This window comes from Microplitis mediator, chromosome 2 (assembly GCF_029852145.1).
Source record: "Microplitis mediator isolate UGA2020A chromosome 2, iyMicMedi2.1, whole genome shotgun sequence".
In the NCBI taxonomy this organism is placed as follows: domain Eukaryota; kingdom Metazoa; phylum Arthropoda; class Insecta; order Hymenoptera; family Braconidae; genus Microplitis; species Microplitis mediator.
The window spans coordinates 19,443,713-19,471,487 of NC_079970.1; the positions used below are offsets into that span (position 1 = coordinate 19,443,713).

Consider the following 27,775-nt stretch of genomic DNA (forward strand, 5'->3'; position numbering starts at 1 on the left):
AAAAACCTGTTGCGATTGATGGTCATTCTCAATATATATTGTAATCGTTACCATAAATTTCTCTCCGTGGAAGGGATTAAATAAATGAAAAATAATTTCCCCTAATCCACTTCGGATTTAATCAGCGTTTACTCCGCAAATTTTTTACAGTAGATATTATTTGAAAAACTTGTAAACAGTAATATCTTCCGTTATTTCACAATATTTTAGATGCTGTCACAAAGTCCGCAATGTTCTTCTTCATAGCAACATTGCTACTCGTAGTTGCAGAAGTTTGCTACTTTGCTGCCCACGTATCTCGTCCCAGGCACCAGCTGTGTGTTTTCGTAGCCGGTGTGGTCTTCACCATTTGCGGTAAGTTTAACATATTTTGCCTGAGGAATATCGAAAGATACTGAATAAAGTCAAGTATATAGATCTTGAGAGTATGAATCTATCATTTCAACATGACTCGCACTCATATGTATTCGCTTCATGTTTATAGTACAGTTGAATAAATAAATATATCTAGACAGAAACCCCGATCCAATAATTGTCTTGCCTAAGGCATTTTTCATTTCCTTTATGTTTTGCTAACATTTATTTATTTTATAAAATTAATATATAATAAGTCAGCCTTTGAAATTAACTGGGTCGAAAAATTTGTTTGTATTTTAAGTTATTTCTACTCAATTTTACTTTACTTTTTATTTGTATTTAATTAACAAGTGAAAGATAATTGAGTTTCCCCCGTACTATTCCTTATGTAGAATATTTTCAGACTTATTTTCAATCAATTTTAGTCTAGTTTTGATCGCTTCTAGATCAAAATGAACTTTTTTCTCATAATATTTTGCCTTCTCTTGATTTTCTCCAAACCAAAATCAAACTTGTACTGCCTATCATTTTTATTAGTCTGTTTTTGATTGTCTCTAGATCAAAAACGGCTTAAAATTTTTATAAAAATTCAAAGACAGACCCATTAGTTCAAATACAATCTAAGTCTTGTTAACTTCCCACTAAGAAAATTGCAAACTTTAAAAAAAAAGGAACTTATTGGTTTCGGTCCCATTTTCGAAAATCGAGTTTTCATCAGATGTCGACGTTTTGAGGTCCTAGGAAGCTATTCTGACTATTGCCGGATGGACGTTGTGTGTGTGTATGTGTGTGTGTGTAAACTTCTTTTGTCCGACTATATCTTTGGAACGAATCAACCGATTTGAACGTACTTGGGGGTAATCGACAGAACTCACCAAAACTTAAAATTGATTAGATTTTGGGGTAGATCGGTCATGTAGTTTACGAGTTATACGAAGAATAAAAATTAAAAATTTTTTTTGTTTTTAGTTTTTGCATACACGGAAAAAAATGAACTATATAAATTGAGAATGACAAGTAATATAATGATAAAGTAATCAGTAAATACCATCATTCTAAATAGTAATTTTTTCATTTATGATTCAAACGTGAATAATTACATGATAAGTATGTAAATTTATTGTCTATGTAAGAAAAATTAGTATTTGAACTTTAAAAATCGTAACTGATACTTAGAAAATAGAAGACACGTATTATAAAATTTACTATTTGAATGTTAAAATTCCCCATATTGACGACCGGGTTCCGGGTTATAATTTCAAATAGTAATTTTTAAAGTTTTTTTTTTTCGTGTATAACTTATAAACCAATTGGCTGATTCGCCTCAAAATGTAATCAGTTTTAAGTCTTGTTGAGCCCTTTCGATTGCCTATTTTTTTTTTTCCTAGAATATGCACTGTAAAAAATTTTTTTGACCCGGTGTAGTGTAAATGTCTGGGTTTAAAAATTACACCAAATTTGGTGTTAAATTTAGACGGTGTGAATTAAAAATTTTTACACCGCCAAACGTGTAAATTTATAATTCATGATAATTTTGCGTTAAGAAAATTAATCATAAAAATGTTGACATGTTCAAAATACTATTTAATATCTAAATAAAATTAATGTAGTTAAAAATATCCAATGATCGTTTGTTGCTCATTAATTAAAATTGTAATGAGTAACACGAAATGGTGTAAAAAAAAATAGATCACACCACGTGAAAATTACTCGGATGGATAATTTACACCGAAAGAATTTTACGTCGTTATTTCACACTACACCGTGTAAAGTTCTTCGGGTCCATTTTTATACCGAAATTTTTTACAGTGTGTGCATTAATTTAAGTCTCTTGGTTTTTATTTAAAATAACAATAAGCTCTGATTACCCAGGTTTGTTGATGCTCGTAGGAATGATCATGTACATATCTGTATTCAAAGCGGAAGTTGGAAGTAAATTAAGACCTAGATCTTCTTTTCAGGTTAGTTGAATATTTTATAATTAAAGTTAATTAACTTTTAATTTTTTTAAAGCTCATTAAGTAGAGATCATTAAGAAAATTATTACTTTTAAATACCTCCAAAGCTAAATTTTTTGAAATTATACTTATAATTATATTAATAAAAAATATCATTTAAAAAAATTGCTCGAGCAAATTCTGTTGGATTTAAAAAATTTTATATTCGTACCGATAAATGTCGCATGCGATTTAAAACTCACCTTTTTTTTCTTGTTAAAACCAACAGAAATGAGGGCGCGGACTTTGAAAAACGAGATTATTTAATTTGGTCGAGTATTTACGAAAATATTTTTCATTTAAATTCAGTCATTTTCATTACACTGATTAAATTAAATATATAAATTGAGAAACGACAAGTAATATGATGATAGTGAACAGTAAATACTGTCATTAAATAGTAATTCTTTAATTTATAATTAAAATTTAAATAATTATAGGATAAGTATTAAAATTTATTGGTCATGCAGGAAAAATCAATATTTGAACTTTAAGAATCGTAACTTAAAATTTAAAAATTCATGACACGTATTATAAAATATATTGTTTGGAATGCCCGTGTTAAAAAAATTAATTCCAAAAAAGTTCGACATGTATAACTTCTAAACTTGAGACAAATTAGAACTTCGAATGGAACTTTTTTTGAACTTTTGTAATTTTTATAGTAAAATAAAAATATTGTCTAAAAAAAAGAACGTTTTTAAAAGACATTTCTCTGAACGTATTTTTACTATATATTAACTTCGTTCTGAAAAAAGTTCCCAATAGAAACCAATAGCCTCATGAAAATCAACAAACGTGCATAAAAAGTTCCAAATTAGAGGTTTTTTAACTTTTTCGAGAAATATGTTTTAAAGACGTTCTTTTTTACTCAAATTTCGCTCATATAAAATCCTACACGGAGAAAATTAAATAGTAAGAATTACTATTTAGTTACCCGTGTAAAAAAAATTTTTGTTCATCATGAATTTAGGTCTGAATTTCATGACGAAACTCAGAACGTGACACAAATATCACTTTCATCATGAATTCACTCAAACTTTTCGTCTGGTAAATCAGTACCAACTATAAAATTGATTTTTTTTACATCTTTGAATTGGACTTGAGATGACTTCGATAGAAACTTGACTGATTTTTTACTGGATTAAATCTTTTGTCGAATTTATCGATTCAGAAATTACCAATAAAATTCTTCTATCAAGTACTTGATTTACGTAAGTCAGTTTCGACTGTAAAATAAATTCAGTGAATGAACTTCGGATCACTTGAATTTAAATTTTACTGTCATAATTTTGACGTGATTAAAGTTGATGATACAAATTCATGATGAAAGTCATATTTGTGTCACGATCTGAGTTTCGAGATGAAATTTATATTTAAATTTATTATAAACAATAATTTTTTTACACGAGTATGGTAAAATTTTCTACCATCAATAGATAGTAGTGAATACATACAGGATTGTAACAATTATTATAAATATGGTGAATGTTAAAATCTAGATGATTTATACAATAATCTAAATAGTATTCACTACTATCTATTGATGGTAGAAAATTTTACCATAACTAGATAGTAATTCCTATTATTTAATTTTCTCCGTGTAGATAAACTTTTTTTTTACCATCAAAATCACAAAAGTTCCACCCAAAATTCTAATCTTTCTCAAGTTTAGAAGTTCAACCCATCGAACTTTTTTGGAATCTTTTGGGAACGAATTTTTTTTTACACAGTTGTTAAAATTCCCTATATTGACACCTAGGTTCCGGGTTATAATTTCAAACACTAATTTTTAAAGTTTCGTTTTTCCGTGAACCGATGATTAATTTAGTTCAATTTCTAAAAAAAAACTATGCACCAACTTCTTACTTTTATAATTTCATTATACAAGTTTCTATAACGTTGTATCGTTTTACAACTTTTTCACTAGTAGTAAAGAAAAAATAAAATTCTTAATGGCCTCAATTGCACTCAATACTTTAAATAATTAAATATTTTTAAAAGCTCAAAGTTTCTTAAATACCTTAATTCGCTTTAATTTTAATTATAAAAAAAGTGTAACGATAATCATAGCAATTGAGAAAAAAAATGAAGAAAATAAAAGACGACAGTGATTGATGCAGGAGAAAAATAAAAAGATTGAGTGCAGTCGGAATTGAGTTAGATAACGGTGATGAGACAATCGTTTGTTGTTTACCAGCTACGACTCAGTTCTTGTTTAATTTTTTTATTATTTTACTCCATGTACACCAAAGTCTTACCTCATTTTTCCAGGGTCCACCGTTCACTTACAGATATGGATTTTCTTTTCTGTTATACGTCAGTGGATTTATCACGACCGAGGTTGCCGGTACTTCCGCAATATTTCTCTACATATCTTGGCATCAACGAGACTTTGGTAAACGAGAATTAAGCCGAAAAAATTGCGAGGTATTCATTTATCTTTACGTAATTTTTCAATTTGTTTATATATTTTATACTTAATCATATATTTTATTACTTATATTTTTATTTCTTAGGATGTTTATCATCTGAGTAATCACGTCCATCAGCAAAATTTTCACCCCAGTCACTCTCATAATACTCACAGCAGTTTCTTGTGTGAGAGACATCAAAAGCGATACTTCTTCAGCAGGGATTCTGTGGATCAAGTGGATTTCGATGAATTTCTTCCACCCCCTCCTAGTCTTGATTATCACGAGTACCCAAGACAATTTCCACGAGACCTCACTACGCAAACGGTGAGAAATGACAATCACATTAGGGGAGAATACGATTACTCTTTTGACTTTTATTATTATTATCATTATTTTACTTTTTTTTTTTTATGATATAAGATTATGAATATTCATAAATATAATGGTAATTTTTTAATTTAAAACTTTTGTATCTCATTAATTTCATTTCATTTATTTCTTCTTTTTATTTTATTTTTTTTTTTATTTTAAATAAAGATTAGTACGACGGCTGATGTACTAAATGATGAGTATGGGTCAAATCTTCAACATGAGTTTGTAACGTTTGACTTTGAAACACCTTTTCCACCAGCACCGCCGGTCAAAGGTAGTAGTGAATGGCCATTAGAAGCATTTAGACGTACGACTCCTGTTTGATACAGCGTTAGGTAGGTTTTAATTTATTTATTTACCAATTGATATCTTAAACTTTTTATTTTTTATATTTTATGTAACTTATGCCGAAGAATACGCCGCTAACTGGCTAAAGTCAACCTCATAAAATTTCATATTAAAATACAATCCTTTCTGATTGGTAAAACGAGGGGTTTAATATATATTAAAACATTCATTTTTTATATTAAACCACTGGATGTGAGTGAAATGGGCAGAGTAGATTCCTAATCAATAATTCAAGCCAATAACATCTTTCTAGTGGATCCGAATCACGGTAAATTACCGTAATTTACCTCATTTTGTCGGAGTTTATTTGAAGGTACGGTTTCTCTATAGCAAATTTACCGCAGCTGGCGGTAATTTACTGATTTTTTAGTTTTTTTACGGCAATTTACTGTAATATAACGTAATTTGCGCGATGTCACGGTAAATTACCGTTAAAATATGAAAATTTACTGTAATTTGCGGCATTTTTACCGCAAGCACTGAATGCCTTTTTATTTTCACAGTGCAATACTTCACTTTACGGCAATATACCGTAAGGTTGACGCAATTCCGCGGTAATTTACCGCAAATTTACGGTAACATTGCTGTACTTTTGCCGTAAAATTCCGTACGTTTACCGTAAACTTCAATATTTTACCATAAAATGTCGTAATTTATGGTAATTCTGCCGAACACCGGTAATTACGGTAAATTACTGAAATTTGGATCCGCCAGGGCTATCACTTTTCTTTCTTATGACGTCACTTTGAATTTAGCTATTTTATAAACATGACTAAAATCTCTAGACTGCACATGCGGATTTAATTAATCAGCACACGTATGTGTAGATCAAGGCAACGTTAGCTGAATTTTATAACCTTACATATCTCACCCTAGCGGATCCGAATTACGGTATCCAGCAGAATTGCCGTAATTTTCGGTAAAAATGCGACAATTTACCATGATCTGCAGTAGATTGCGGTATTTTAACGTAAATTACCGTAATTCTGCTGGATATAGTAATTCGGATCCACTAGGGCTATTAATTGATACGACATAAAACCAAAGATAACTTTCTCTTTATTGATTTAAATTTTTTTAAATTAATAAATAAATGAATAGAGTTAAACAAAGTATTCAACTTCATGAAGTATAAACCTTTTTTTAATTATAAAGTAAATTGTTTTTATAACTTCCTGACTCATCCGCATTACGGTCAATTACCGTAATTTACGGCATTCGGAAGAATTGCGGTATTTTAGGTAAATTACGATATGTTAAAGTAAACGTACGGCATTTTACGGCGAAGGTGTGACATTTTTGCCGTAAATTATCGTATGTTACTGTAAATTGCCGTAAAATGCGACAACTTCGCCGTAGAAATACCGTATTTCCTAGTAAATACGACAAAACGCGGTCAATTACGGAAATTATCATAATTCGGATCTGCCAGGGCTCTGACCGCATGAAGCTGACTTTAGACATTTAACGGCATCTTTCTTCGTGCATTAATTACATAAACTATTGTATATATCTAGTGACATCGAGTATAATACCGATTTCACATAATGTATAAAATAATATTATCTTCTTAAAGTTATTTTTTATGCTTTTTTTAGGTACGCGAAGCTTGTGGAAAATCCTGCAAGTGACTCAAGCGACGAAAGTTCAGACAGTGAAGGAGAAAAAAAAGTTAAAATAAAAAAAGTTAAAGTTAAAGTACTGCTCACCCACCAAGAAGATGAGACACAATTAATTGTTTCCCCTTGAGTCTCATTGTGACTTAATAATAATTTCTATTACTGCCACTAAACAATACACAAAAAAAATCAAAGACAATTATAAAAAAAAAAAAAAAGTTATTGTATAATTAATGGTATTGCAATCCCTGCCATATTGATTATATTACTAATATATAAGTGATACTTTATCGTGAATAATTATTAAAATTTGTACATAAATAATTGTTATCAACATATATGTAATGACGTCGTTAATTTATATAATACAATTTAAGGCTGATATTTAATTAAATAATAATAATGATAATATTTAAAAATAAAATAATTTAGATAATACAATTAGTGAAAGTGTTATAATATAAGTCAATTATTATATATTTCTTCTTCTTCTTAATGCACTTTATTTAAATAATTATGATAATGTATTTAAAAATTATTAAGACCAATGCACTTTTGAAATAGTTATATTATTTATTCATTTATTTATAATATCAAGAATCAAATTAATTTATAAATATATATATTTATATATTTTAATTATACATTTTAAAAGTGTCAAGAGCCATACAGAAAAATAGGACAAAACTTTCCATAATATTTTAATTACATATTGATATTCTGACTCCTTCGTCGTATCTGATACTTATGTATATATATATATATATATATATATATATATATATATTAGGGTGGCGCAAAAAAACCGACTATTTTTTTTTTTTCAATCTCGCATGAACACTTGTTGGTTTACGATGTTTTAAGAAGCCTCTCCACAAATCAGCTCGATCAAAAATTTTTAAGAGGTCGCTCACGAATTTTGAAAATATCGAAAATGATCGAAAGTAGGATTTTTATTAAAAAAATTTTTTTTTTCTCGTGGCAGCAATAGTTTATATTTGTAAAATCATGACTATGCTGAAAATTTCAGCCCAAAATTTAAATATTTAAACGGCGCTCAAGAATTTTGAATGTTTCCGAGCGCAGTCTCTTGGACGTTTTTGAGCGACCCTTAAATATTAATAATAAAGCTTCTCGATTTTTTCACCATCAATTTACATGACAATGAATGGAAATATAACCCGAGAAATAGAAATAATAAGTTATTTACATACTTTTTTATTTTTTAATTCAATTTGTAGGTTTTTTCGCTTATTCAAAACTGACCGAATTTCATTGTTTAAGACTGTTCTGTATATTTTTGGGTATGCAAAAGTTATATTTAAGTGAAATGACAACAATTGAGTTATAAAAACTAATTCAAACTATTAATTACATATTATCAGTTAATATTCGAAATTCTCGAGCGCCGTTTAAATATTTATATTTTGGGCTGAAATTTTCAGCATAGTCATGATTTTACAAATATAAACTATTGCTGCCACGAGAAAAAAAAATTTTTTTAAATAAAAATCCGAATTCCGATCATTTTCGATATTTTCAAAATTCGTGAGCGACCTCTTAAAATTTTTTTATCGAGCTGATTTGTGGAGAGGCTTCTTAAAACATCGTAAACCAACAAATTTTCATGCGAGATTGAAAAAAAAAAAATAGTCGGTTTTTTTGCGCCACCCTAATATATATATATATATATATATATATTGTAAAAAATTAGCGGAGTGAACGCAGAGTAAATCCGGAGTGGCGAAGCGGATGACTGTTTATTTATTTAATACTTTTGGAGTGAAATTCACTCCGTAGCGGGGTTTGATTTAATATTCAAATTCCGAGTCGGAGTGAATGCGAATTTAAATAAAATCCAGACCACTCCCGCATGAAAAAAGTATATATCCGTATATATTCGGGATAATCTGAATATATGCCGCATATATGAGACATAAATTCAGTTTTACCCGTAGGGTATAAGTACCGTTTTCGGCCACTTTAGAGCCAGTTTTGGCCACTTAGAAATTTTGAATAAAATGATTTGTAAAATATACAAAAACACGATTAATTTTTCTTAATGTGTTTGAATATATTTTTATCACACTATAGCAATGGAATTTTTTTTTAATACGTTTTCATTATTTAAAATAAAGTCTTAAATGTCCAAAAATGGAGCAGTGACCACAAATGGCACTTCTACCCTATATATCCCGGATATTTACTTTTTTCGTACGGACTCCGAAATCACTCCGCTGAAAAAAACAAACTCCGTTTACGGAGTGATTTTTTTTAAATTCCGAAACGAATTCTGAAGAGTGAATTAAAATCCATAATCACTCCAAATTCACTCCCAATTTTTTACAGTGTATATGGTTCCAAAACCAAATATCAGCGGCGAAAATATGCATAGACATAAATATTTGCGGGTAAAATATCCGACGATAAAATAAACACAAGATTAATCTAAAATTAATTAAATATTTGTGGTGATGTTTTACGCAAATTCAAGTTTTTATGCGAACAATCTAAATTACAATCGAAAAATATACAATTTCATATTCTTTTTAGGTTATTTACGTACAATAGGAAAATTGGAAGAATTACAAATTTGTTAATCTTATCTAAATATCTGCGGATAATTTTGTCTGCAGATCTTTTTGCCTACGGATATATCGTCGCGGATATTTCGTCCTTGAAAAACTAAGCGCGGTACCATATACATATATATATAGTTTTAATTCATTAATTATTATAATATCTTCATTTACTCACTTTAACATACAATTTATTGAACGCTCTTCGTTGAAGAGAAAAAAACTTATTATTAATATTATTATTATTATTATTATTATTATTATTATTATTATTATTATTATTATTATTATTATTATTATTATTATTATTATTATTATTATTATTATTATTATTATTATTATTAGTATTATTATTATTATTATATTTCATTTTTTTTAACTATATACATTGTCTTTTTATGAGAGGTTTTAACAGGTACAATTGAGAAGTCGCCAATATAATAAAAAAATAGGAAATAAATATTTTTAAGCATATATTTTTCTTCTTCCTCTTCTTCATTATTATTTTTTTTTTTTTGTTTCTTTTTTTTTACTTCGCTTGTTTTTGTACACTGATAAAAAAAATAGCTTTTCTAAAGATTACGGCTGCCCAATTTCAAAACACAGTAACTGACAAAAATAAAATTTTTGAAATATGCATCGAACCATGTTCACAAGACTCCACTGGAACTACACTGTAAAAAATCACCGGGGTAAGTCCAAGCAGTGTAGGTGTTAAAATCGGCGGTGTTAAATTTCAACACCGAAAGCGGTGTGAAAATACCACCGCCGCTAGTGTAAATATTCTGTACCGGTGTTACAAAAAATTCCCCGGTGTAAATTTTCATTACGAACTGACATTTTTTGTGTTTTATAATCTTTAAGTTAATACTCCAAGCGGATGCAGCTTACCCTGCTTTTACACCGATTACTCTACATTTACACTGACATTACTTCGCTTTTACACCGGATACCCCGCTTTTACACCAGTATTTTAACATTGCCGAATTACGCCTCCTACACCGGTGTAATTTCATTTTAACACCGAGCGGAGTTAAAATGAGTCCATTTTTAACACCGCTCTTTTTACAGTGTAAAAATACTACAAAATCGATTTCGAAAAATTTGTCAGTTACTGTGTTTTGAAATTAGGCAGCCGAGTAGACATTCTTGCTCTTAAAAGTAATTTATTGCACAATTGCACCAAAATTATATCTGAATACAAGTATTTTTTTGAGCAAAAAAAAATTATCTTAGCAGATAGAACTTCAGCTTAACTCAATTAAGTTTTGTTACAATTCAAGAATTTCTTCACTTTCTTTTTGTAAGAATTTATTTCTTTGAGTTAAAAAGCGAATAATTTATTGGCTTGAAAAAGTTACTTTTTTCTCGAAGAATTAGTTTTTTTCTGTGTAATCATTAACGACCTATAATAGTTGGCTCGTCAGCCATCGCAAGTTCTTCAGTTGGTGCCTTATCACGTTTTCTTTTTTTAGAAAATAGTATAAAAGAACAGCCAGCAAGAAGGTTCCCTATACAAACAAACCACGCGAGAACCAAAGAAAAACCGTAATGCACTGATGATCCTTTAGGAAATCCTCTAACTGTATTTTTACTACCATACTCCATTGACGAAAGAACAACTTGAATAACAACCATCACACATGCGCCTTTAATATAACAAAAAAAAAAACAATAAAAAATTCAAAAATGCATTTAAAAAAAGACTATTATTACAAAACATTGATTATTTACCGCTGATGAAGTGAATTCCTCCAGCTAATCTTTTGAACATGTATCGAGGATTTCGAAAAGTATAAATAGAAAATGAAAATCCCATGAGCATAACTATCATACTTATTATGGCAAAAGAAACTTGAGTTCTTGCATAACCTGCAATAATTATTATTTAAATTTAAATTTATTGTATGTTATAACGCAGAAGATTAAATGAAAATTTGAAAAAACCGCTTGGGAAAAAAATTAATTTAGACCAAAATAAAAAAAAAATGAAATGATCAATCTTTCACTTGTGAAATTTTTTACTTTTGATTTTAAAAAATATTTTGAAATTTGAATAGATTTAATTGCAGGTCTACACTGTAAAAAATTGGGAGTGATTATGGATTTTATTAAAATCCAAATTTACTCCGTCTCGTGTAAAAAAAATTCGTTCCAAAAAAGTTCCGCATGTGGAACTTCTAAACATGAGACAAATTAGAACTTCGAATGGAACGTTTTTGGAACGTTAGTAATTTTGATGGTAAAAAAAAGTTTTTATGAGCAAATTTAGAGTAAAAACATTCCAAAAAAGTTCCAGAATCACCACTTTCGACTTTTTAATGGACTAAAAAAGGCATTCCAAAACATTCCAAAATGACTACTTTTGCATCTTTTGTAGAATAAAGGCGTTCTAAAGACATGCCAAAATAGTTAAAAAATCACTACTTTTGGATTTTTTATAGAACAAAAAAAACGTCCATAAAAAATTCCAAAAAAGTTCTAAGAACATCCTTTTTTGACTCTAAATTTTCTCATAAAAACTTTTTTTTACAATCAAAATTACTAACGGTCCAAAAAAGTTTCATTCGAAGTTCTAATCTGTTTCATATTTAGAAGTTCCACATGTGGAATTTTTTTGGAACGAATTTTTTTTACACGATGTCACTCGGAGTTTTAAAAAAAAATCACTTTGCATACTCTCTAAACATGAATTAGTGAAAATAAGTGAATATTCACTAATTCCAAGTGCAAGCCGAACCACTAATTTCAAAAAGTGGTTCGGTTGGTACTCAGAATTAGTGAATATTCACTGATTTCACTTATTCATATTTAGAGAGTACGAAGTGAATAGGAAGTTTGTTCTTTCAACGGAGTGATTTCGGAGTTTTAATATTAAAAGGAACTTCCCTTCGTAAATTTTACTCCGAGGGGATTAAATAAATGAACATTGATCCGCTCCGAATTTACTCCGCATTTAATCCACGTTCACTCCGCAAATTTCTTACAGTGTACGCATATTTGAAATCTGATCTAATTAGATCTCATTAGATAAAAATATTTTTTTTTTTGAATACTTACTAAGCACAGTAGCATCAAAATCAAAGTCAGACATTATATTTTCTTCTGTTGGAAACATTTCTTGACGCTTACATTCTTCTGCAAAATAAACATCAAAAATAGATTTATTAATTAAATCAAACTCATGAAAATAATAATTTCTTGGTGCAAAAAATTTTTACTCGCCCCAAGAAAATTTTTACATTATGAATTTAAAACAAAAATTTTCGTAGCGCGAAAAAAGATTTTTTTTTGGCCCAGAAATTTTTTTTAGTCCTAAAAAAATTTTTGTATTTAACTCATGATGCGAAAAATTTCTTAGGGCAAGAAATCTTTTTTTCTACAAATAAAAAAAAAAAAAATTAAATATGAACTTTTTAAATTTCTATGAAAATGTTTACGAATTTTTTAATAAAACAATTACTAAAAATTAACAAAAAATTTTTCAAACAATCCATAAATTTTTTATAAATTTCACATATTAATAAAAAAATTGAATACTTTAAATAAATAAATATGTATTAATCTCAAAATAATAATTTCTTTTTGTAGGGACAATTCTTTTTTTATCAATTAATTAACCGAGAAAAATTAACTTACAATAAAAAATAAAAAACGAAAATAATTTACTCACGATAAAATTTTAACTCTCCAGTCTTATTATCCGGAGGCGTTTCGAAACCCGTAATGCAATCTCTCCAAAGTCCTTGATTTCTATATACTAATGTTCTACCATTTTTATCAGTATTCCGGAGTAGTAAACCCTTTGGCTCACTAATTGGGGACTCAACAGTATACCAATGATCTGTACAAATGGCTACAGCCCATATACATACCGCCAACCCAATGAGGATAGTGCATCCCAAAAGGACTCTCCTCTCAAATATCACCTGAAGAGCATTCATATGTTATATTTTTTTCAATCATATATACACATATATAAATATACATATAAAAAAAAAAAAAAAACATATACTAGTTCTTTAATATTTGATGAATTCATGAATCGATAAAAATACTATACTCGCTCTATATATTTATATAAATATACAACTGTGCAGTATTATGTATCGATAAGATGTGCATCTTGAGCTTCATTGATGTTAAAATATTCAAGTAAAGTTACAGAGACTATCGATAAGAATACTCAAGTAGCATATGTATGAAAATTTACATTGTCAATACGCTGAAACTTGCACACTTTTAAAACCCCCGGGGGTAAGTCATGTGTGATAAGAGTACTCAAGGGAAATCGAATCACACAACAGGGAATACTAGAGTATTATAAGAGTATAGATATGTATATAAATATATATATAGGGAAAAAGTAAGAGGTCGCTTACCTGGTTGTACAAAGCTTTCATGCGACTTGCCATTCTTATGCACTGTAAAAAATTTTCGGACTCGGTGTAAAAAATTTGGTGTGAAAATTACACCAAATATCGTGTTAAATTTACGCGGTATGAATTAAAAATTTTTACACTGCGAGTAAAAATATTAAAATGTTCAAAATACTATTTGATATCTATATAAAATGAATATAGTTATTGATTGAGTAGTTAAAAATATTCAGTACACTGTAAAAAATTTTAAATCCGTGGTGCGAATGATTTGGTGTTAAAATTTTCAATACCGTCGGTGTGAAAGTTACACGACGTACGACGTTAAATTTTGGACCGTGTAAATTAGAACGTTTACACCACCAATGGTGTAGGTGTATGTTCTTTATTTAAAACTCTCGATTACTTCGACACTAAGTATTAAATTTTTATTTCAAAATAATCTACACCAATTACACCAATAATAATAATGATATACTAGTGTTGCAACTGATGTATTATCACACAATATCTCAGCTAATAACACCAAACGGTGTGAAAAAAACAGTTATAGCGTGTTAAAAATACACGGCTTGATATTTCACACCAAAAAAATTTCACACCATCAATTCACACCAAGCAGACGGTGTAAATTTTTCGATCATTTTCACACCTAAAATTTTTTACAGTATTATTTGTTGCTCATCAATCAAAATTATATCAAGTAACACGAAATGGTGTAAGAAAAGTATATTACACCGTTTTAAAATTCCAGAAGAATAATTTACACCAAGAATTTTTTACACTGTTATTTCACTTTACACCATGTAAAGTTCTCTTCATTTTTACACCAAATTTTTTACATTTACACTAAGCCCGACTAGTCGTTAGTATTTTTGAATCCCGCTTTATATTTGAAAAAAAATGTTTCTTTGTGTCTTTACTTTTTTTTTTTTTACTACATCCGAATAATAAAAAAATACACGGAAGTCACTTCGCTACATGAGTTTTTATAACGTTTCAATTCACTTAACTTGGCGTATGTCCACTTTTATCCGAATCATTTATGATGATTTGTGTTGTTGATAATACCAGATGGCACAGATATAATTAATCATAAGCTCTACTAGCTAAATAATTAATATTTAACACATTACTCAAATAAAATTATAAATTATCAATTTTAAATTATTGGTATTCAAATATTTATATCCAACCATGATGATGACAGTCTCCCATCTATTATCTCACAAATTAAATTACATTTTTATATTTATTATATTTAAATATTAATATTTATTATTATTAGATTCTTTATTAATGTTTCATTTTAAAATTGTTTTTAAAAAAAAAAACGCGTGACAGTATCAAGGCAGACAAGTCAAATCGTTGTTATAAAAGTGAAACTAGTTTTTCTTTGATCTTGTCGCGTTGGACAAAAATAAATTTCAACACTGTACTATCAATGTGTTGACATTTAAACGGTCTACAATACAAACACGTGACTTTCTACTGATCTTCATTCCATCAGCGATTTTTTAAAAATCTAAAACAAAAAAAAAATAGTAATTAATTATATTATTTATTTAAAAAAAAATTAGTTAAGTAAATAAATAAAATATACATATATATATATATATATATATATATATATATATATATATATATATTTAATCTATCAGAGGATTTATAAATTTTACTGAGAATTAAATAAACTAAATTTAAAATAAATAAATTAAGAAACTGAAGAATGAAAGAAAAGAACCGGATGTTGATTGTCAAAACTAATGTGAATATAAAATAAAAACATAAAAGAAGTTATTAAAATGAATCACTGGGAAAATACATCTAATTCTTCAGAATCTTCTTTGTTGATTTTATTTAATTAACTGCCTGAGCCAATTATTCACTACACCTTTTTGGCTCTACACCAAACAACTGACGATTTACAAACACAGTTTGCTTTTTTATTACCACATTATTGTCTTCGTCCTCACTCTCATTTATATCTTAACTTGTTCATTGTTTCATACATGTACTATATATAAGTACAATATATTTGGTACTTTACTGCAATATATAAATCAGATTAGAATCATTCCCGGGATCTACAACCGAAATGTTTAACTTTGTCATGGTATGGCTCATTGATTTATTCATCGTAATCAGATTTTATCTGCAATTTCAAATTCCGGGGACCAAACCCCGGCTTGTACTTGTGCCAGAGGTGGAGATTTTTGTATTTAAATAAATCCGAGTTACAAATTCTTGTGGGGGTGACGAGCAATTTTATATAAATGTATCTGTGTATTAGGGTGAGCCAAAAAAAACAGATAATTTTCTTTTCTCTAGTTACCGTGAAAATATCGTTCAAGGATGAAAAGAAATTCTGGTAAAGTTTGAGCTCCTAATATCAAGAGCTGCCTCTTTGTGATTTTTAATTTCCCACTTAAATAATATGGGAAAAAAAATTTCATGGCTCATTGTCAGATAAGCTCAAGATACAATTTGTAGAAAATTGAACGCTGTACAAAAAATTTTTCTTATCATTTTTTGATAAATCTATCTGTTCAAAAGTTATTGGAGCTTGAAGTCAAATTTACAGTAAATTTTGAGATCTTTTAACTTTTCCCGCGAAACTATCAGACTTATCACACAATGTCATGAAATCTTTTTTGTAGACAATTTTATTTCCTACAAATTATTACTGATAAAGTTTTTTGAAATTCTGCATTGTTTTCTAGTTATTTCCATTTTAATGACAAGCTTCTAAAAAAAGTAGTGTTCTGGTCGATTTTAAGAACTTGACATTAAAATGAAAATAACTAGGAAACGATGCGGAATTTCAAAAAATTTTATTAAAAATAATTTGTAAGGAATAAAATTTTCTACAAAAAAGATTTCATGACATTTTGTGATAAGTCTGATAGTTTCGCTGGAAAAGTTAGATCTCAAAATTTACTGTAAATTTGACTTCAAGCTCCAATAACTTTTGAACAGATAAATTTATCAAAAAGTGATAAGAGACATTTTCTGTAGAGCGTTCCCCTACAAAAATATATTCAGAGATCATCTGTACAATGAGCCATTGCTGAGGTATAAAATTCTAAACTTAAAATTTTTTTTTCCCACGTTATTTAAATGGGAAATCAAAAACCACGAAGAGGCAGCTCTTAATATTAAAATTAATAGCTCAAACTTTATCAGAATTTTTTTTTCATCATCTTGAACGATATTTTCACGGTAGCTAAACATTAAAAAAATTAGTTCTTTTATTTGGCTCACCCTAATGTATATAAATCTACCGTCTACCTATTGATTTATTATTAAAAAAAAAAAAAAAGCAGAAAAAAAAATTAAATTTCTTTTTTTAATCCCACGAATTTTTAATTAACACTTTTATTAAAATTTTAATTAAATAATAAAAAAATAAAAATCAATAAGATGAATTTATTTTGAAAACTAGATTTATTTATTTGTTATTATTTTTGATAATTAATTTCGGTGAATTTGAAATTTTAATATTTAGACTCTTTAGATGAATGATAATTTATTAGAAGCTTAGACAAAGTAAATTTAGAAATGTCATAATGATTAAGATAAATGAGTTCATTATTATGCTTAACAAATATCTACGAAAATGATTATTATTCTTATTTGTATGGATAATTAATTATTAATTTTCAAAAATGAATTTTGGACTAATTATTTTATTCGAATTTTATTAACCTGCATAGTTGATTTAGTTTCACTTAATTTTGACGGGGCATCAATGGATGAACATTAATTTCAGAGATTAATTTAGCAATCATATTATTCAAATAATAATATTAATATTATTTAAAATCTCTTTTGTCATCTTTTGGTCTTAATGTATACTGAATACTAAAAAATATTTTGAACAAGAAAATCCTGTCAAAAATTTTACTTGAATTTTAAAGAATATTTTCTAATATTAATCAATTCAAATCAATCAGAAATATAACAGTATATTATCGACTTCGCCTCGGCCAACAATCACATGTGATTTGACATTTCTTACTTTACTGCACTAGGTGTGTAATATACTATATTTATATACTTGAATTTCCCAATACTTTAAATTTTTGAATCGAAAATCAATTAAAATTTCGATTGCAGTAAATTTTATTTTGTTTTGTTCCAATGATCATTCTTTAATTGTAATTTTTATAAATATTAATCTATAGGCGGTTATTATTTCATCATATCTGTGCCGAAAATTCGACTTTCTGTCCGGTTTAGAGGGGAGAGATTCGTTCTTTTCTTTTATAAGCGAATATATAAATTTAATTAGCGCATGCGCCATTCTTTCGGAAAACAGGCAAAAATTTTAACTGTCAGGTGCAGATTTAATGAAAAATAGTAAACACACCACGGAAAAAGGCAGGACATCCCAATCCACGTGTTTGCCACTTTCGCTTTCGGCTTATGTGGCAATTAACCACGTGAATTAGAATGTTCCACTGTCCTTATGAAAAAGAAAAAAAAAAGGAAAGAGCGAAGCGATGGCGATTCTAAACTTCAAAACGTGACACAAAGACAAACTTTTTTTTAACGTTATTTCAATTTTTGAAAATTCAAGGGAAAAATAAATGATTCAGAAATAGTTCAAAATCGGTTTTTCTAAACGTATTTTGCACTAAATAAAATGATAAAATTAATTACTTAGTGGAGAGCCAAAAAAAGTTTACAAAACAGTCTAAAAAGGTCCATTTGTAGAACTAAGTCAATTGTTTTCCTTTGTATTTTTCGAAGTTTTAGAATTGTTTGAAAAAGTTCATCGTTGTCTCACGTTTTGAAGCTTAGAATAGTCAATGCTTTTTCAACCTTTTTTAACGATTCTTTTTATACGGGTCCCTTAGTGTGTAATTTATTATTTCCGATCACTTGGATTGAAACTGCGAGTTCCAGACTAATGCGATTTAGCGGTCAGAAACTGATCACTTTTTCCCTTGGGAATTAACTCATTAGTTTCTGCCCGCTAAATTAGTTTCTGATTTCATTTCATCCCTATCAGACTCGCTTTTGTTAATTATAAACCTCGAAATACTTATGTCATTCGAATAATTAACCAGACTGGGTCAAAAAAATAACTTAAATTTGACTTTTTTGACTTAAATTTAAGTCAACTAGGCCAAATTTGAATTCGTTGACTTAAATGAATACAAAGTAGGTCAGGTTTGATTTTCTTTTGGCAAATTTGACTTACTCAGTATACATTTAAGTCAAAAAATTCAATTTTAACTTCTGATTTTGACCCTAAAAACTACCAGCTGTGATTAGATAAATGACTTTAAATAAAAATATAAAAATAAATAAATAGTGTAATTTAAATTCATAATTTTTAATAAAACAAATATTCCCATAAAATTTTGTCCATGTTTACGGATAGTCATCTTGCCTAAACGATCTGTCTTACCATTAAATTTTACGACAACGGAAATTTAAAAAAACTCAGAAACTATACGTGGGAAGTCTCTCGAGAAATAAATAATAAAATTGAAATGGTTTGTTGGAAATTCAGCTGGTGGCAAGTGGCAATAAACCACCGGTTCAAGTCGATATTCCTCTGGTGGTCGTACTATGTAGAGGGTATGGAGTAAAAACGAATGTGATACGACGAACCGAAATAAAAAGAGATGAAACTATAAACGTTAACCCACACATCTATCCATTCCTTTTGAATCTAAGTTTAGTTCACCTAGTCCAATCTACTCTCGTCATATTTTTTCACATGTATAGGAAAGTATAACGTTGCTTTTTATTACTATCATATCCTTTAAATCATTTTTTTATTTTTACAAAAGTATCCAATAAATTTTAATTTCTTATTTTTCTTTTTCGTATCCCAGAATATTAAATTTGCAACTACTGCATTTTTTTTATACTCCACATTTTCTAACTGAACTTTGATAGTCATACAGTGAAGTAGAATATACAGTAAAAAAATTGCGGAATAAAAACGGATTAAATCCGGAGATAATGCGGAGCTGATGACTGTGTGTTTATTTAATCCCTTTGGAGTAAAATTAACTCCGAGGGAGAGTTTTTTTTTAATATTAAAACTCCCAATCGGAGTGGATGCGGATTTAAATGAAGTTCAGATCTCTCTGAAATCACTCCGCTGAAAAAAAACAAACTCCTTTGACGAAGTAAATTGAGATTCAAAAAAGGCCATTCGGCATCCAAAATGAAAGTAGATTTCTATGCCCGGGTCAAAAATAAAACTTGATTACCAAGACGAAATTTGGAGCCCTTTTTCAAAAGACAAATTCGACTTTTTTTTACGGAGATATGAAATACATTGAGTTTTCGCCTTGGTTTAGACTTAACTGGCTTACTTAGTCACGATTTAAGACGAAAAAGTTGAAATCAAGTCGAAATTGGCTTGATTTAGACTTATTCGACTTAAATTTTAAGACGAAAAAGTCAAGATCAAGTTGAAATTGATTTGGTTTAGACTTATTCGACTTAAATTATAAGGCGAAAAAGTCAAAACTAAGGTAAAATAATTGTTATATATTAAGGCGGAAGTAAGGCGAATAAATAACTTTTTTTCGACTTGATTCAGCAAGTCAAAAGTAAGGTGAATGACTATCGTGCTCGAAGTAAAGACGAATAAGTTTAAACTAAGATGAAAAAAGTTCAAAAAGTTCAAAAATATTTAATTTAAGTCGAAAAAGTCGAGATCTTATCGAAAAAACGTCGGCAAATCGAAAACTTCAAAAGAAAATAAGGTTCAAGCGAGTCTGAATCAAGTTTTATTTTTGACCCGGGTATATAACTTAATAATCACCCATCAAAAATTTTCAAAGATATAAACAATGACATTATCACCATAACACATAAGTCAATTATCTGACTTGAACCCTTATTAAAAGTGGAACAATTATCGTAGAACAAAAAAGAAAAAAAGGAAAAGATAGCTTTTTCTATCGGCTATCAAGTTCTTTTTACATAATAAGAATATATTTAGTCGTTAAAAAGTTATTTACAAAAATAGCCGAAAAAGTAGGATTTTTCGTTATTTTTTGAATTTCAAATGTCCACCATTTCTAAACTAGTTGACCGATTTTGCTCATCTTCGAACAACCGTGATAATCGTTCATAAAATAAGTTTCATTAAGATCCGTTAAAAACTGTGGTCGCTATCGTCGCAACAAGGCGCGTTATATTACATATCAACGTTCTAATTAGCAAATTGTCTAACTCCATTTCAGAAAATCTTCCATTTATGCGAAAAAAATGTAATTTAAAAATTTTTTTTTTATCTAAAAATCAATCCATATTTAGTATATGTATATTTTTGTCTAGGTTATTCAAATAATATTTTTTCTGACTATTAGTATCTGAAAATTGCACAGAATTACCTACTAAAAAATATGAAGTTAGACAATTTGCTTATTAGAACGTCGATATATATAAACTTTTCAACCAATGGTATTTTTGGAACCTACTCGATGAATTATGATAGATTATGGCAAAATTCTTTGAGAATTCCACCATGAGGACAAATGCAAAAGATAGATTTCTATGAAATCTACTAATAAAACCTGTAGTCACTCTAAAGACACTCCCGATTTTTTAGTGCACGGTGTCCTCGATGTGAATTGTCGGTGTGAAACATCAAGCGGTATACTTTTAACACAATGTGAGTTTTACACTGTAAAAAATTTTCAGAGTGAACGCGGAGTAATCTGGAGTGAGTGCGGAGCAGTTGACTGTATTTATTTCATCCCCTTAGACTAAAACTCACTCCGAAGGGGAGTTTATTTTAATACCGAAACTCTGGTCCCGAGTGAAATTAACTCCTAAAGGAATTTTATTTTAATATTAAACTCCGAATCGGAGGGAATGCGGATTGAAAATAAAACCCAGATCACTCCGAAATCACTCCGCTGGAAAAAAAACTTCTTATTTACTCCGTATACGAAGTGATTTTTTCTAAAACTCCGAAACTCCGAGTGAATTCGAATATAAGTAAAATTCGTAATCACTCTGAATTCACTCCTAATTTTTTAGTGTAACTGAACTAATAGAAAAATACAATGCCAAGTATGTTCAATTGAAAAAATTACTCATTATACTGTGAAAATTTTTCAGTGAATGCGGTGCAGATGATTGTGTACTTCTTAATCCCCTTATAGTAAAATTCACTCCGAGGAGGAGTTTATTTTAATATTAAAACTTCAAATCGGATTGAATGTGGATTTAAATAAAATCCGTAATCACTCCAAATTCACTCTCGATTTGATACAGTGCATTTGCAATGCTGTATTTTATTGTTTACTTCTTAATTTCATTCTATTTTAATCACGATAAATTTTTTTATTTTGTTCTCTGTAATTACATTTCATTATTTTTTTTATTTTCATTAAATTCAAGCACATCGTTCATCATTGATTGACGTCATGAACTAACGTGCTAAGATGCAACCTGAAGTGTTCTTTGTCGTTTTATTATTGTTATAGGATACATCGACAGACACAAAACATAATGTTTTTTTAAGACCGAAAATAAACAAGAGGGCATAAGGTTTATTAACGTAACATCGAAAAGCTATATCAAGCTTCAATACATCGTTTAGTTGAGCTACTTGTATTTTCCTACGTGGAACCAAATCGTAGACTTGTGGAAGTTGACGCTTAGTTATTTTTATAACAGCATTTTTTTTTTTTTAACTCTTTCCTCTTTCTTACTTTCACTATCATACTTATATTTATATATATGTATACTAACAAGTAGACATTTTGACACTTAAAATAATTTTTTTCTTTATTTACTACTTTACTGTTTGTGACAACGAAAAAATATTTTAATAAATAAAACTAAAATAAAACTTGTATTAAATAAATATAAATTTTTATTTATTTATTATTTTATAATTTTAATTAAATTATATTTTGAACCCTTTAGTACTCAGACTGTACACTGAAAAAATTGAGAGTAAATTCGGAGTTTATTTCAATTTGAATTCACTCCATCATTCGAAATTTCGGACTTTGAAAAAAAATGACTCCGCATATGGAGTGAAAAGAAAATTTTTCTAAGTGGAATGATTTCGGTGTAATGTGAATTTTATTTAAATTCGTATCCACTCCGATGTGGAGTTTTAGAGTTAAAATAAACTCCTCTGGAGTAAAATTCACTCCGAGGAAATTAAATAAATGAAAAATCATCCGCTCCGCATTTACTCCGCAAATTCTTTATAATGTTTAAGAATATTTCAAGCCCATATAATAAAAAAAAAGCGAAAATTCCGACATTACAATTTGAGAATTTTAGTTTTTAACCTCATAATTTACTGTTTGAAAACATTAGCGGCATGAAAAGCTCAACTTTTAGTTTGTGAGTTTATAATTTAATAGTCCAACAGTTTTCAATCAGTGAAAAGTCGGTAGTGAAATTTACCCACAAAGTTATGTGATTGCAACTGACATTTATTTTCATAATATTCTCTCAACGTACATCAAATATATAATAACTTTTACGTTTAAAATAACTTCCGACATTTTCATACTGATTTAATCATAATAACTTTTCAAATAAGCTCGGCTGTAAATTTTTATGGCCGAAAATATCATGCACTGGAAATTCAAATTCATACAATTTAACTCTAGCGTTTAATTTTTATGATCAAATTTAATCGTTTGTAATTTTCAATATGCAAATTAAATTTCGCGGAATTAAAAAAAAGTATTAAATATAAATAATTTTTAACACCCGTGTAAAAAATAATTCGTTCCAAAAACGTTTCTGACAGTAAACTTCAAAAATTGAGTCAATTCTGAATTTTGAGTTGAACAATTTTGAAGCTTCAAAATAATTACAAGTGTGAAAAAATTTCAAGTAGTGTAAACTTTTCTTGCCGGTTTTTATTTTAATTTTTCAAGCACAAATAATTTGAATTGACAATTTTGTGAGTTCATAAAAAGTTCAAAATTAGTTCCAATCCATTTGTTTGACTATTTTTGAACGAGTACGAAAAGTGAAAATTACCTTCCGAAAAGTTCGAATAAAAGTAAAAAAATGTTCATAAATATTCCCTGATTAAACAACTGAATTCAACCGAATTAAAAATTTTAATTCTACTCAATTCTGTCGAATTTTGCAAAACAGAATTCAGCGATTGAAAATTTCAATTCTGTTATATTCTGTTGAATTCGGTAAGACAGAATTTAAAAGAATTCAAGGATTATTTTCGAATAAAACCGATTTAAAAATTTTGAATTGGTTTCAATTCGGTTTAATTCGGAGTCAGAACCAGAAATTCGAGAATTATTTTCGAATTAAACAGAATAAAACCAATTTTAAAATTTGAAATCTGTTTTTATTCAGTTTAATTCGGAGTCAGAACCAGATATTTGATAATTATTTTTGAATTAAACAGAATTAAACCGAATAGAATTATTTAAATTCGTTTCAATTTGGATAGATTCTGGTTTTCCTGCCGAATTAGACAGAATTAATTTTCAAGTTAAGTACCGAATTAACAGAATTCATCTGCATTATATAGAATTAAAAATTCAATTCTATTTAATTCGGTCGAATTTAGTTGTTTAATCAGGATTTTCAAATCATTTTTATTTTTTTTTTGCCTCATATCTGATTAATTTTGTAAGAGTCGTAAATGTTCGTAATTCCTAATTAATATCTTATTTTTTTTTTGTTCTTCAAACCCAAAAATTGTCAAATCAAATTATTTTTGTCCAAAAAAAAAAACGCACAGGAAAAGCCTTGAGTTGAAAATTTTTCACTTTCTAATTTTTTCAAAATTCCAAAAACGTTCAACTTAAAGTTTAGAATGGTCTCAATTTCGGAAGTTCAGTCATGAAAATTTTTGGAACGGATTTTTGTTACACGGGTGGTTTTATTCAACAGTAAAACAAATTGAGATGTACGCCAAAAAATTAAATTTGAAGATAATGAATATAATTTAAAAGATGTAGATATTAGTACACTGCGTCTTCTCATCATGACACAGGTGGCCTGTATTAAGTACCACGTGTTAACACTCACAAAATGTCTTTCATCTAAATATTTAACGTCATCCATTTAATAAATATTCTAAATGAAGGATAAATTATTTATTCTTCACTAATCTATACAATTCATTGACGATAAAAATAACTTATCAATAGAAATCGAGTATAAAATCATTTAAATAAATTTCCAAGAAATGGTAACACAGGAAGTATTCTAATGTTTGATCAAACATTATTGATGGTATTGATTTAAATTTATTATATTTAACTTTCAAAAACTCGAAATAAAAAAAAAATGTGATTTTTTTTTATTCCTACTGACCTCGGACTAATTGTTCACAATGTCTTACAACTTGTTTTTGTTAAAAGATATAAATACACAATGGCGGTAAGAATAATTTTCAAACTGTTTTTTTTTTATTCGCATGCAAAATTTTTTTAAAAATCAGCGTAATAAAAATATCATGCAGTAATGATTTTATCTTTAACATAAGAATTGGCCAGAAAATTATGATCCTCGAGTTAACAGACAATTAACAATTTTCAGATTTTTTTTTTTCAACAAATCAATCATAAAAAAAAAAATCTAAAAATATCCACATGTAGAAAATTAAAAAAATTATAAGTGCAATTTTTTTAAATATTTTTTGTTTTGATTTAATGTTTTGAAAAAAATCCAAAAATTATAAGACGTCGGCTAACTTCAGTATCGTCTCAAGTTAACAGACAATAAAATATTTTTGATTTTTTTTCAACAAATCAATTATAAAAAAAAAAAAAAAAAAAAAAAAAAAAAAAAAAAAAAAAAAAAAATACATATGTAGAAAATTTAAAAATCTACAGGTGCAATTTTTTGAAATATTTTTTTTTTAATTTATCGTTTTGAAAAAAATAAAAAATTATAATGATAGTAAAGTTAGCAGACATTTGAAATTAAAAAAATTTTTTTTTAACAGATAAATAATGAAAAAAAAATATTTCTAAAAAAATGCACATGTCGGAAATTTCATAAACTATACGTGCAATTTTTCAAAATATTTATTTTTTTGTTAAAAAAAAATCCAAAAATTTTTAAATGTCTGTTAACTTTATTGTCATAAAATTATAAGACGTCAGCTAACTTCAGTATCATTTCAAGTTAATAGACAATGAACTATTTTTTGATTTTTTTTCAACATCAATTTAAAAAAAAAAAGTGCACATGTAGAAAATTAAAAAAAATATAAATGCAATTTGTTATAATTTATTGTTTTGAAAAAAATCCAAAAATTATAAGACGTCAGATAACTTCAGTATCATCTCAAGTTAACAGACAATGAACTATTTTTCTACATGTGCATTTTTTTTTAAATCAATGATATAAAAAAAAAAAAAAAAAAAAAAATGCACATGTAGAAAATTAAAAAATCTAAAGGTGCAATTTCTGAAAATATTTTTTTTTTAATTTATCAATTTGAAAATTGTCAAAAAATTATTCAATCCAGGCTAACTTCAGTATCATAAAAAATTTAGTAAATAAAATTCTTTTTGTTTTTTTTTATTCCACATAAAAAATTTAGATCGAGTAAAATAGTGGCGCTATTGCGTTTTTGCGTTTGTCAATCCTCGAAAGATCAGTTTAAACCAATGCAAGCATATCAGCGAATACTTTGGCACGCAGTAACCCCATTAACCAGACACGACAATTTATACTCTTGGCTACTATTTGTCTCAACGACTCCCCCGATTACGCATTGTCGCGACAGCGACATCGAAGTATTCAATTAAATACGTAACACCTTTAAATTTTATATTCACAAATAATACAAAGCTTGTCTATAATATTTCAAAATCACTTCCAAAACCAATCAAATTTATATAAAATTAATAAGATTTTTTTTATTTGGCTGACTGCTCTGTACTGATTCTACTTAGAGTTTTTCGCTTAAATTTTTGTCGTCAATCATTTACGGTCACTTGAGTTTGTACTCGACAACTTGTGTTACAGAAGATCAACAAGTATCCGAAGTGTCACGCAGACGCTTTAAAACTTTTTATTTATAAATATACATATATATTTATATACATTTATTTATATATATATGAATTAATTTAACAATGAAAACAAAAATTTTCCTTTAATCAGATTTACTCCAAGTTAAAAAAAAAAGCTATCGTGTACATAAATAGCGCGGTATATATATTTTTTTAACGTCGAACTATAAATATCTGTATTATTGTATACAAATATTAAAAAAATATTGACTTAATTACTCCAAATAAATTTAACATAAGATCTATAGATAAAAAATAAAATATTATAAATCAATGTCTACCTTTTAATTAATTCCTTTATATTTTTAGCCACAATAATAAATCATTATTTTTTTTTCTTAGTTTTTTTTTGTATTTGTAACAAAATATAAATGAAAAAACAGCCAAAAATGAGTTTTTAAAAATCACACCGAAGCTAATAAGTACAGGTCAACGATCCAACGCTCACTGACCGAGAGAAGTTGAGACCAGACTGCGAGCCGCAACGACCAGAGGGTAGAACATACTAAGCTTTTGCGGCGCTGACGCCAACGCTATTCTACTCTCTTTCTCATTTTATTTCTACATCCATTTGAGAATTTCTCTCGTATCCCCACCATCACTTATAAATTATCTCACATTGCCCATTTAAATTCCCATAATCATATCATCCATTATATTAGTCATCGTATCATATAAATTTAACATA

General features: G+C 28.0%; 2 protein-coding genes across 4 annotated transcripts in view; one reads left to right on the plus strand and one right to left on the minus strand.

Moving 5' to 3' along the window:
• LOC130662975 (voltage-dependent calcium channel gamma-4 subunit) overlaps positions 1 to 7,578 on the plus strand; it is a 34,967-nt gene extending 27,389 nt beyond the window's left edge. For 2 of the 3 annotated variants that reach the window (XM_057461975.1, XM_057461976.1), the window contains 6 exons: positions 211 to 354; positions 2,230 to 2,318; positions 4,629 to 4,784; positions 4,874 to 5,095; positions 5,309 to 5,478; positions 7,090 to 7,578. In XM_057461975.1, the coding sequence (XP_057317958.1) occupies positions 211 to 354; positions 2,230 to 2,318; positions 4,629 to 4,784; positions 4,874 to 5,095; positions 5,309 to 5,467 (770 nt within the window). In that variant the 3' untranslated portion in view covers positions 5,468 to 5,478; positions 7,090 to 7,578. Of the gene's footprint in view, positions 1 to 210; positions 355 to 2,229; positions 2,319 to 4,628; positions 4,785 to 4,873; positions 5,096 to 5,308; positions 5,479 to 7,089 lie in introns of those variants that run through there. The other variant, XM_057461979.1, reaches the window with a different exon arrangement.
• A 284-nt stretch (positions 7,579 to 7,862) lies between these two features.
• On the minus strand, positions 7,863 to 27,579 carry LOC130662976 (uncharacterized). Its single transcript, XM_057461980.1, has 6 exons — positions 27,369 to 27,579; positions 14,072 to 15,593; positions 13,363 to 13,618; positions 12,750 to 12,827; positions 11,424 to 11,561; positions 7,863 to 11,338 (listed from the first exon to the last, which is right to left on the minus strand). The coding sequence occupies exons 2-6, from the start codon at positions 14,102 to 14,104 to the stop codon at positions 11,088 to 11,090; spliced, it is 756 nt and encodes a 251-aa protein (XP_057317963.1). The 5' UTR covers positions 14,105 to 15,593; positions 27,369 to 27,579; the 3' UTR covers positions 7,863 to 11,087.
• Between the last annotated feature and the right edge of the window lie 196 nt (positions 27,580 to 27,775).

Coding starts and splice junctions, on each gene's coding strand:
- LOC130662976 (XM_057461980.1), bottom strand. CDS start 14,104: ATGGCAAGTCGCATGAAAGCTTTGTACAACCAG. Junction 13,619..14,071: donor TGAAAGCTTTGTACAACCAG/GTAAGCGACCTC, acceptor AATGCTCTTCAG/GTGATATTTGAGAGGAGAGT. Junction 12,828..13,362: donor TGGAGAGTTAAAATTTTATC/GTGAGTAAATTA, acceptor TTTATTTTGCAG/AAGAATGTAAGCGTCAAGAA.